Source organism: Chiloscyllium plagiosum, unplaced genomic scaffold (assembly GCF_037043375.1).
Source record: "Chiloscyllium plagiosum isolate Xiang-an unplaced genomic scaffold, Cpla_swu_hap1 HiC_scaffold_43, whole genome shotgun sequence".
In the NCBI taxonomy this organism is placed as follows: Eukaryota; Metazoa; Chordata; class Chondrichthyes; order Orectolobiformes; family Hemiscylliidae; genus Chiloscyllium; species Chiloscyllium plagiosum.
The window spans coordinates 7,335,414-7,347,754 of NW_028270181.1; the positions used below are offsets into that span (position 1 = coordinate 7,335,414).

The 12,341-nt window shown below is 45.0% G+C and overlaps 1 protein-coding gene across 1 annotated transcript in view; it reads left to right on the forward strand.

The window, feature by feature from the left end:
* cdh23 (cadherin-related 23) overlaps positions 1 to 12,341 on the forward strand; it is a 261,541-nt gene that overhangs the window by 197,950 nt on the left and 51,250 nt on the right. Inside the window, exons 19-24 of the mRNA XM_087982495.1 lie at positions 1,697 to 1,900; positions 5,786 to 6,247; positions 7,074 to 7,190; positions 9,647 to 9,871; positions 10,329 to 10,498; positions 11,549 to 11,686. Of these exons, the coding sequence (XP_087838621.1) occupies positions 1,697 to 1,900; positions 5,786 to 6,247; positions 7,074 to 7,190; positions 9,647 to 9,871; positions 10,329 to 10,498; positions 11,549 to 11,686 (1,316 nt within the window). The remainder of the gene's footprint in view (positions 1 to 1,696; positions 1,901 to 5,785; positions 6,248 to 7,073; positions 7,191 to 9,646; positions 9,872 to 10,328; positions 10,499 to 11,548; positions 11,687 to 12,341) is intronic.

Below are 12,341 nucleotides of genomic sequence, written 5' to 3' on the forward strand. Positions count from 1 at the left end.
TTTCTCATGTTTAGGGTGATGCATCCAATGGAAATGAGAGTAGCCAGTGAGAGTTGGAACACACTATCGATGCCTTTACTTTCACTTAAGCTAAGATGAGGCAGCCTGGTGGCTCAGTGGTTAGCACTACAGTCTCACAGCACCACAGACCCAGGTTTGATTCCATTCCTCGGGCGCCTGCCTGCATGGAGTTTGCACATTCTCCCCGTGTCTGTATGGGTTTCCTCCCACAGTGCAAAGATGTGTGGGCTAGGTGGATTGGCCATGCTAAATTGTCCAGGGATGTGCAGGCTAGATAGATTAGCCATGGGGAATGCAGAGTTACAGGGCTTGGGTGGGTTGCTTTTTGGAGGGCTGGGAAGGGCTGTATGGCCTGATTTTATGAGATGTTACACTCTCATTTTAGAATGAAAACTCTGATTCTTGATACATTGTCAAATGAGACTTTCAATCTGAGTTGTGATTAAATGGATACACAGATGTGCAAGAGGTTATTTGGCTGGACTAAACTTCTGGACAATATTAACCTAAATTCAGAAATACTATGTTGTGAAACCTCATAATGGTTTTCTGTGCCACAGACTTGGACACAATTGTATTGCAGATTCTAACAGGGCCATTCAAATGCACAGCTCAAACCTTCAGAGGTTTGAACCTCAGTTAGCACACATCCATCTTGACATTAAGTTCAGGACATACTGTTTGCTCCTTCCAACTCTGCTATCCCATGTGTGAAATGCAGCAAACATATTGCACCCGAAAGGGAAATGGGTACATTTGACTAGCTTTCCAGTAGGAAAGATCCCAAGACTTTTCCAGTGAAAGGAAATTGCCAGGGATGAGAGTCAGGAAGCGTTTAAAAAAAAACTCAGACTTGAACAGCGGCCAACAAATATTGACTGAAAGATACCAAGCAAATCAAGAGCTGCTAACAGCTGGATACAGAGAGATAGCTACAACCTGCTGAAGAACAAGTTAAAGGTTGGTGCCAGGAAACATATCTTCACACACACACTGAGAAATACCTCGAATGGGAAGGAAGCCAAATCTCTCTTCAAGAGGTGATGAGCGTGCTTAACCCAAGAGAAAAGGTTACACCGGCTGGCCCTGTATTCACTGAAGTTTAGAAGAATGTGAGGTAATCTCATGGAAACATATAAACTCCTGAGGGGACTTGGCAAAGTGGATCCTGAAAAGGTTTTTTCACATCATAGGGAGAGAGTAGAAATAGGAGACTTGGTTTAAGTGGGAGATCTGTAATTTTAAGGAATCAGAAATAATTTTCCTCTTGGAGGGTTCTGAATCTGTGGAACTCTCTTCCCCAGAGATTGGTGCAGGCAGGGCCATTGAATACTTCAAAGGCAGAGAGAGAGATTCTTGACTAATGAGGGAGTCAAAGGGTATCAGGGCACAAGAGAGTAGATTGAAGCCACAATCAGATCAGCTTTGATCTTATCAAAGGGTAGAGAAGGCTTGAGGGGTCAAGTGGCCTATTCCTGCTCTTAATCGATTCTGTTGTACATATGTGTTAGTGAGAGTATGATATGATAAAACAGTTTAGAGTTAATTTGGAGCAGGACAGTAATTGCATATGGAGGTCAGATTGGTTTATATTTGCTCAGATATTATCCTCTGACTATGCCAACACGTTGTAATCATTTTAATTAATGCATTTGATGCCTTATTCATTTTCCAGGCATTGTCTCTGTTGCACCAGGAAAAAGCATCGACAGGGAGTCCTTGCCTAATGCAAGACTGGAATTGACTGTAATAGCGGAAGATATCGGCCAGCTGAGGAGTGTGGCTGGACTCACAGTAACAGTCTTAGATCAAAATGACAACGCACCAGTCTTTACCCCATCTTCAATGACTGTCCACATTCTGGAAAACAGCCCCTCAGGTGATGAATAGGATCACAAATGTTTATGACCTGTTAACTACTATTCCCAGCTGACTAGTTGGTAAACATCAGATCACTGGGAAGTAATACTGGGACGTTGTGTGCACCAAGTCGGGTAATCAATTGGACAAATGAGAAAGCCGCATCATTATATTTGGACTCTCTTCCATTAGTGCTTGTAGAAAACTGGAAGATTGTCAAAGAGAATCTCCCCAACATCCTTGTCCTTCTGTGTACCTATTTATCTATGCTGCTCTCTGTTTTGGTTCTCCAGTTTGATGTGTTTAACAGTGCTCCCTGGTTTGCACAGTGTCACCTGTATTCTTGGATTTAAGCTACGAAACAACTTGTGTCTGACCAATTGCAATTCCATGTCTGTTCCATTTGCTCCTTCTGTCCTAGCCCTTTCCATCAGTTTCGAAAAGGTCCATCCATGGAACATAAGACAGCATCATTCTCTTAAAGTCTCCTTGCTGGGTTGTAATGGGCTCGTGCTGCCTACGAGTTGGATCCATCTCTGGCCAGACTGAGGGGATGGTGTGATCACATCTCTACTGGCTGTAAGGATCCCGAGTGGGAAATGAATCTGTCAATTCTCAATCCAGTTTCCCGTGACAATCTTTCTGTTGCAGCCTTTAATTTGAGGGCAACACCTGAATCACAGTCAGATATGTGTCACTCAGAGCTGAGGGCTGATTGGTTCGTATCTGATGATGCTAAATGTGACCAGGAAGCGGATGAAGGACAGCAAAGCAGCAGAGTCCATTTCAGTTCTTGGCCTGCTGCATTGTTATAGCAAAGCCCAATGGAGGCTGGAGGAACAGCACCTCATTGGGTACTTTACAGACCTTGGGACTCAACCATGAACAATGGCTCCCACTCCAATTACCAGGCATCTTGTTTTCAAAGGTTTGCTCCCAGCAAAGTTGATCCATTTTCTGCTAACAATACGTTTCATTCACACCTGCAGTCCATTGAGTGGTGGCACGGTGGCTCAGTGGTTAGCACTGCTACCTCACAGCACCAGGGACCGGGCTCAATTCCACCCTCCGGTGACTGACTGTGTGGAGTTTGCACGTTCTCCCCGTGTCTGCATGGGTTTCCTTCGGGTGCTCCGGTTTCTTCCCACAGTCCAAAGACATGCAGGTCAGGTGTTTTGGCCATGGGATGAGCAGGGTTACAGGGTTAGGGTGGGTCTGAGTGGAGTGCTTTTTGAAGGTCAGTGCAGATTCGATGGGCTGAGTGGCCACCTTCCACACAGTCGGGATTCTATGATTCTGTATCCTTTCTCTACTGCTATTAAAACTCGTTCACCTTCTGCTGTCAGCACACTTACTGTCTGTTGCATTTGCTCCTTCTGTCCTAGCCCTTTCCAACAGTGTTAAAACCCATTTCTCTTCCAGCCCCATTCAGTTCCAGAGAAGAGTCATACCAGACTCAAAACTCTGTTTCTTTCCCCATAGACCTGCTGAGTTTCTCCAGTACTTGCTAATTTTATTGCAACAGAATCCTCATTCAGAGCCATCAGATAAAGGGTTGGTGTGGTAAAATCCTCATTTTCTTTTTTGTCTTGGTTTAAGTTCAGCGTTGTTTCCTCTGAATCCTAAAAAAAACTTTGCATCTGCAGTTGTTCAACATTTCAAAGTGGAAGTGCAATCCAGTTTCTTACCCTGGTATTGCAAGATAATCTTACTCAGGCAAACCGCACATGGACAAAAAAAAAATAGCCTTGAGTATTATTTTCAGCACTTCTGATGTTTGAGTTGTCAGTGAGACAGATTGGAAAGGTCCTGCTGACTTTCAGCATTCCTGTACTGATGGGAAGAGGGGGCCACAATTCCCATTCCTGATTGACAACTACATTAACATTCATTTCCCATCCTGCTTGTATGCTCTCCCTCGGGAATAGTCCATCCCAGCCCTGAGGAATGTTCATCGGGATAGATCCTGAATTGGCCTGCTCAGTCACCTGATGACCTGTTGCAGCGACCTTCGACCTGATGAGACCCCATCCTCATGACGAGGGACAGCCGACAACAAAATGTGTTCGATCCACCGGCCTCAAGAAATGAGAATTACAGTGATTTACAGCCCTTTGGGTTGAAAGAAGCCCATCCCTGTCTCAGTGCTAAGGGATCAGCCTGTGCTCTGTGACTGACCCGAGACGGTGCCTCCATGTTCTGTCAAAGGACATGACCTCTCAGTATCTACCCTATTGAGCCCTTTCAGAGTCCTGCACATTCCCATGAGCTCACCCCCCCAGTCTTGTAAACTCAGAGAATAAAGCTAGGTGGCATTTAGACAGGGAGTCGCCGGGGTATTTGTTGGGGGAAGCAAAATTAGGAAAGGACACAACATTGGCAGGGTGGGTGGCATGGTGACTCAGTGGTTAGCACTGCTGCCTCACCGCTTTAGGGACCCAGGTCCGATTCCAGCCTCGGGCAACTGTCTGTGTAGAGTTTGCACATTCTCCCCGTTGTCTGCGTGGGTTTGCTCTGGTTTTCTCCCATAATTCAAAGATGTACAGGTCAAGTGGATTGGCTGAGCTAAATCGCCTACTGTGTTCATGGATATGTAGGTTAGGTGCATTAGTAAATATAAGGTAGGGGAATGGGTCTGGGTAAGTCATTCTTCAGAGGGTCAGTGTGGACTTGTTGGGCTGAAGGGCCTGTTTCCACATTGTCGGGATTCCATGAATCTATGGATAATATCACAGAGTCATAGAGATGTACAGCACAGAAACAGACCCTTTGGTCCAATCCGTCCATGCCAACCAGATATCCCAACCCAATCTCGTCCCACCTGCCAGCACCCGGCCCATATCCCTCCAAACCCTTCCTATTCATATACCCATCCAGATGCCTTTTAAATGTTGCAATTATACTAGCCTTCACCATGTCCTCTGGAAGCTCATTCCATTCACGTACCACCCTCTGCGTGAAAACGTTGCCCCTTAGGTCTCTTTTATAACTTTGCCCTAAACCTATGCCCTCTCGTTCTGGACTCCTCCACCCCAGGGAAAGACATTTTCTGTTTATCGTATCCATGCCCCTCATGATTTTATAAACCTCTATGAGGTCACCCCTCAGCCTCTGATGCTCCAAGGAAAACAGTCCCAGCATATGCAACCTCTCCCTATAGCTCAACTCCTCCAACCCTGGCAACATCCTTGTAAATCTTTTCTGAACCCCTTAAAGATTCACAAAATCCTTCTGATAGGAAGGAGACCAGAATTGCACACAATATTCCAACAGTGGCCTAAACAACATCCTGTACAGCTGCAACATGACCTCCCAACTCCTGTACTCCAAACTCTGACCAATAAAGGAAAGCATACCAAATGCCTTCTTCACTATCCTATCTACCTGCGACTCCACTGATGAACCTGCACTCCAAGGTCTCTTTGTTCAGCAACACTCCCTAGGACCTTACCATTAAGTGTATAAGTCCTGCTAAGATTTGCTTTCCCAAAATGCAGCAACTTGCATTTATCTAAATTAAACTCCATCTGCCACTCCAACCCATTTACTCAGCCACTCATTGTCGGAGTCTCTCCACAACATTATCCCAGGGAATGACAGGTGGGGAATTGTCACTCAGGCCATCCTCACCACAGCACAACTCTGGCTAATAATCGACTAACGCGAGATTAATAACCCACTCTCACCATGCCCATGAGATCTCTGCACCTGATTCTACCCCCTCCCCCACCATTCTGATGTGAAGTGGATGAAGAGACTTCTGTAATTGATGGAGGAAATCAAGGAATTGCATTTTCTAGTGAAAATTCGAGCACGGGCAATCACCTCATGGTGAGAAAATCTTGATATTTTTCTCGACGCATGGAGACCCCCTGATGCATTGCCATGTTTGTGTGTGCTGTAGGTTTCAGTATCAGCCAGGTGACAGCCACAGATGTGGATACTGGAGTGAACCAGCAGCTGAGATACCGGATCGAGGGAGGGGCCCTGGATAAGTTTATCATCGACCCTGACTCAGGAGTGATCAAAGTGGCCAACGGAGTGACTGTGGACCGAGAGGAAAAGGCATCCTACACACTCACCGTGGTTGTGAGGGACCGAGGTACCCCATCGTTGTCAGCGAGTGCCACAGTGAACATTGTGATTGATGATGTTAATGATTGCCGTCCTGAATTCATTAACCCTATCCAGACCGTAAGCATCAGCGAGTCAGCGAATGTCGGTTCAGTTATTGCAAACATAACAGCCACAGATCGGGACCTCCATCCTCAGCTGGAGTATTATATTATTGAGCTTGTGGCTAAGGACGACACTGATGAAGAGGTACAGGAGCATCAGAGGGCCTTTGACATTAATTTTAAAACAGGTAAATACTGTAAGGATATAAACATCGAAGGTTAAACAGTTGGCAGGTCTGGCAAACCTAAAGAGAAATGTGAACTCTGTTTCTCGTTGTCATAGAGTCATACAGCGTGGAAACAGACCCTTTGGTCCAACCAGTCCATGCTGAACATAATCCCAAATTAAACTAATCCCATCTGCCTGCTCTTGGCCCATATCCCTCCAAACATTTTCTATTCATGTATTCATCCAAATGTCGTTTAAACATTGTAATTGTTTTCTCTCTCAGAATCTGAGTATTCCCTGGTTTTATTTTAGATTTTCACCATTTGCTATACTGTCCTTTACAAGGACCTTATAATTTTAAATATATCATCCCTTGAAAGTTAAAAATCACACAGCACCAGGTTATAGTCCAACAGGTTTATTTGGAAGCACTAGCTTTCGGAGTGCTGCTCCTTCATCAGGTGGTTGTGGAAGGAGCAACACTCTGAAAACTAGTGCTTCCAATTAAACCTGTTGGACTATAACCTGGTGTTGTGTGATTTGTAACTTTGTCCACCCCAGTCCAACACCGGCATCTCCATATCATCCCTTGGAAGAGAAGCCAGTTAAAAACTGCCCAGACAGAGTGAGAATGACTTTGGATCCCACTAGTTCCTCCTTGAACCCAAGTCTGAAGTTGTTCACAAAGAGGATTTTAATCTGACATTTAGCATCCTCTGTTATAATGGTGACCCTGTCTCCCAAGAAAGGAAAGTGACTGTACATATTTTTCAGGGATTATAAACAGCACACAAAACTCAGGGAACATTCACCCCACTAACATGCTTGTTCTCCTTTCTGACCAGGTGCTGTGTTTGTAAGAACGCCTTTGAATAGAGAGTTGGTAGCTACCTACACACTTACCATCTCAGTACATGACAATGCCAGTGACGTGATCAGTCATTCCGTCAGTGTTCCCAATGGTAAGATTTTCTCACACACAAGTAAAGGTAAAGTTGCCACAGTCCCAGAGGATCATAAGGCTGCTCTCTCATTCGAGAGAAATAGCTGGTGGTGGTTTAAACTGAGGGTCACCACACCTCACAAGAGAGGAGAGGTTGAGAAGGAGAGTCCATCATGGTAACCCCATGGATACTCACCCAAGGGTACCCCACGGGTAGAACAACACAATTAATGTCAGATGAGATACCTCTCGATTTCTGCTCAATGCCGTGTCCAGTCTTGCTACTTCTTTGTGTGAAAAAAGCTACTATTTTAGAATAAAGCTTTGAATTTAAAAATGAAGCTTCCCTGTTTGTAACAAGGAGAATATTGGAGCACAGGTCGGGCCTGGGAAAGAAAGGGTTGACTTGTGATGAGAGACTGAGTAAATTGGGTCGCTAATCGCTAGAGTTCAGAAGAATGAGAGGTGATCTCATTCAAACAAGTATTTCAGATTCTGAGGGAACTTCACAAGACGGATACTGAGATGTTCCTTTCCCTTCTGGCTGAGAAATCTCAAATACAGAGACATGGTCTCCAGGTCATTGAGGACTGAGAAACATCTTCATTCAGAGGGGTGTGAATGTTTGGAATTCCTAACCCTTGAGGGTTTTGGCTGCATAGTTATTGAATTAAGGATGAGATAGACAGACAGATTTTTAATCCCTCAGCAAGTTGAGACATTCGGGAAGGGGGTGTGAAGGTGGAGGTGAAACCTAAATTCAGCTGCGATAGTATTGAATGACAGAGACAGCTTGAAGGGTCAAGGGACTCACAACTCCTACTTATCCCCGTCATGTTCTATATACTGTACATACATAACAAAATGATTGACAAAATAGTGGTATTTCCACATGGGGAGAGTCTAGAATGAGAGGTTATAGATATAGGATAAGAGGTAGCAGATTTAGAACAGGAATAATCTCTCAAAGGGTTGTGAATCTATGGAATTCACTCCCCCAGGGTGTATTGGATGCTGGGACGTTGAGTAAATTTAAGTAGGAGAACATTTTTAACAAGTAATGAGTTGAAGGGTTTTAGGTGGCAGGCAGAAAAGTGGAGTTGAGGTTGAGATAAGATCAGCCACCATCATATTAAATGGTGGAACAGGCTCAAGGGGCTGAATTGTCTACTCCAGCTCCTGGTCCTGATGTTCTTTTATGTATATTGTATGTAGAGGATCTTGCCTGACAACTATATTTTTGAGGAACTGAGGAGGAATCTTGCTACGTTTTATTTTAGCAGATGATTGTATTGAGGTTTAGTAGTGTTGTGTTATCCTGCAGATCAGAATAGAACAGGCAGCTGCTCGCCAAGATACAATGGGCATTATTGACAGCAATTCCTTCTCAAAGGCCAGAGCTCGGTGTAGGTTTTGAAATAGTCTTCGAGCAAAGCTGGTGATAACATCCTGTTAGATTGATCACCCTGGGGTTTTGTAAGGTTGTATGCCACCAGTTGTATTCCCATATAACCATTCCAATTCCACATCTTTGTGCTAGCTCATGGTTTCATGATGCTCACAGCTAACAGAGATATGATGGAACAACGCAGCCTCTCGAATATCATAAAACCCTATCTAATAAGTTTAAGATCATACGGAAAGGATTCAGATCCTGAACCATCCTCAGAGTTGATCGCAAGCAGTTGAGTTTCTGAATTAAGAGGAAAACTTAAGATTTGCTTTTGAAAGGAAGTGTCCCTATTGAGGTATTTCACGTAGTGGAGGCTTTCGATAAGATAAATTGGAGAATTAACATCATGGGGAATGAACTCCAGGACACATTTTTGACTAAAGTGGGGGGGGGGGAGGGTTAATCCCCTGTAGAGAAATCTGTATCACAATTTCAAGATTGTCAGCAAGAGAGCTAGGAGTGAGATGAGAACCTTCTTCCCTCAGACTGTTGTTGGGATTTGGAACGTGATGCCTAGGAGGTGAATTCCATCAGAGGTTTTAAAAGAGAGCTGGATATATATTTGGAAATGATGAACTTACAGAGCTGGAGAATGGGATAAACTGGGGAACCCTTTCAGGAACCGGTATAGACAGGATGGGTCGAACGGCCTCCTTCTGTACTATAAAATTCTGTGCTTCCAAAATGAACTTTTAAGGAGGATTGCAGAGAGGAAAAACCCCATGTTTAATTAACACCAGTGCATTCGCTGTGTAAAGTAAAAGGTAGGGTCTGCAAAGTTTGTCACATAAAGCTTGAGTGGAGGGGGTGAGGGTGGTAGCAGAAGTCAAAGGAACAGGAGAACATCAGAACTAGAAGCAGGGCCAAGTGATTTGCTCCTCAGAAACTGCTCCAATCCTTCAGTAAAACCCTAGTCTTTCTCAGCAGCACTCTCATCCTATCCCTGAACCCCTTGATTCTCCTTAATAGAGAACTATTAATTTCATTTATATCCATTTATTTGTCTGTCTGTTTTATTTCAGCAAAGCTGACAGTGAATGTCCTGGATGTGAATGACAATCCTCCTCGATTCCGACCATTTGGGGTTAGTATTTTCACGGAGAGGATTCTGGAAGGAGCAACAGCTGGTACAACACTGCTCTCTGTCTCGGCCGTGGATCCCGATAAAGGGCCCAATGGACTCATCAACTATGAACTCCTGAATCTCCCTCCCGGAGACTACGTCAGATTGGAGGATCCTGCAGCAGGTGAAGTTTTGAAAATGCTCTCATCCACCAATCTTTGGTCCAGAGTATATCACAATCCCCTTCACTTCATTGGGCACTATCTGTCACTGTTCACCTGACTCACTTTAATCTATTGATGGTCTCTCTGCGCTATTCAGTGCCGACTGATCTGTGGTCTTTGGAATTTGACATTCTTGCATTCTGTCCTGATGTGTGCAAGAACAGTATGTCTGATTTTTTCAGCAATATTATGCTTGGTCTCCCCTGTAAATTAGAGATATGAAGGACATCAATATTTGGGGTGGCAATGTCAGTATCGATAACATACAATGTGTTTGAAAAGTCCTGATTTAAGCCCCTGATGGGGATTGATAGATTGATCCTTTATGGGGGTGATGTTATCAGAGCTTTAATACAGACTCTAACCCCAACCCTCTAATCCTCCACCCCTCCCCATTCCCCCCACCCCCAAACCCAGGGAAAATAGTTGCAAGCAGGACAGTGGATTACGAAGAGGTTCAGTGGCTGAATTTCACAGTGCGGGCAGTGGATCACGGAACACCACCTCGATCTGTGGAGGTTCCGGTGTATTTACAGATCAAGGACGTCAATGACAACAACCCTGTCTTTGTGCAGTCATCCTACCAGGTAACCAAGGCATCTCTTCATGAACTATACATGGCACTGGTGCGAGCATTAAGCTTATAACTCGTGACGAATCGTCATATGTCAGAGCATGAGAAACAGGGGCAGGAATGCGCTTCATGGCCTTTCAAATGTTCTCCTCATTTCAGAGCAGTCAAGGCTACCTCAATCTGCCCTTTACCCTCTATTCCACAGCATGCAGTGATCTCTCCATGTCTACCTTCAGTAAACGCATATCTGCACATCTACACTCTCTCTGGGGTAGGGAAAATAAAATGCTCAGCTCTGCCCTAAATAGCCGGCCCATTCTCCTGTGGTTGCGACCCCTGACGTTCTGGAGGAGAGCCCTATCGGCATCAACCCTGCAAAGGTAGGTGTTGTACTGGGATACTGTGGAAATGCACAGAGTGGTAGGATGTAGAATGGGTAAGTGAAGTATCAACATCATGAGCTGCCAATCTCAATCAGGGCCATCTTGGCTCCCATCTGCAGTGCACCCACCTGGGGGCAGAGTTCGCCTTTGCACAGTAATGGTGGACTGGCAGCCATCTTTAATTCTGTGGTAGTCATGGTGAGTCGGCCATTCTAAGAATCCTCACATGAAGTTTCAGGAGTAGACATTACCACAAGCTGAGCCGGTAATTGTGATGGCACATAGATGCGGGCATTTGATGGTCATGTAGTTTCTCTCTTATTCATTCATGAGATGTGAGTACCACTGGCTGAGCTATTGCCCATCCCTAGTTGCCCTTGAGAAGGTGATGGTGGTGAGCTGCCTTCTTAAGCTGTCGTTAGACCCACAATGCCCTAAGATATGTCAAGAAATTTGACCCAGCGACACTGAAGGACACATTTCCAAGTCAGGTTTGTGAGTGGCTTGGAGGGGAAACTGCAGAGGGTGGTGTTCCCATGTATCTATTGTCCTTGTCCTTCTAGATGGAAGCGGTTATGGGTTTGGAAGGCGCTGTCTGAGGAGGCTTGGTGAATTAATGCAAATGGGAGCTGCTGACATTGCCGCTAATCATGATTTCTCCACTTTGCGTGATGATACAGAAGCCAGTGTTTGAAGATGTCTCCCTGGGCACAGTGATTCTCCAAGTTAGTGCAGAGGATGCAGATGATGACAGCTTCTCACAGATTGAGTACAGCCTTGTGGATGGAGAGGGCAGGTTCGGAATCAATCCAAACACGGTAAGCAAGCATCTTCTGCTGCATTCTGAAAGATCTCTTTGAAAGGAGAAGTATTCACCCAGTGGACCTGGGCATCACTGCTGAGTTCAGTCTTTGTTGCCCAACATCCTTTCATTGTCCTTGAGAAGATAGTGGTGAACAAACATGACCACAGTGCTGTTCCAGAAATCAATGTATAATAGACCCCAGAAACTGGCCATTCTGTTTACGCTCCATTCCACTTGGGGCTAAAGCCGAATATATGACGGTGAAAACTGCCAGATTGTCATAATACCCCAACTGTTTAGTTAATGCCCTCCAGGAAACAGAACTTGCCAACCATGGGTGCCACCCGCCATTCAGATTCCTCTCTAGAGTTGACTCTGTTCCCTCTCAGGCCGTCCATTCTGTTATTATCAAATCATACAATCCCTTCAGTGCAGAAAGAGGCCATTCGGCCCATCAAGAGCATCCTACCAAGACTAACCCACCCCACCCCCATCCCCATGACCCCACATGGGGTTTTTACCTTGGCTAACCCACCTAACCTGCACATCCCTGGACACTCCTGGAAAATTTCTAACATGGCCAATCCACCATAACCTGCACACCTTTGGATTGTCAAGCAGTTGTAAAGCAGAAAACCCAGGCCATCTTCTCATAGCAGGTAAGATTA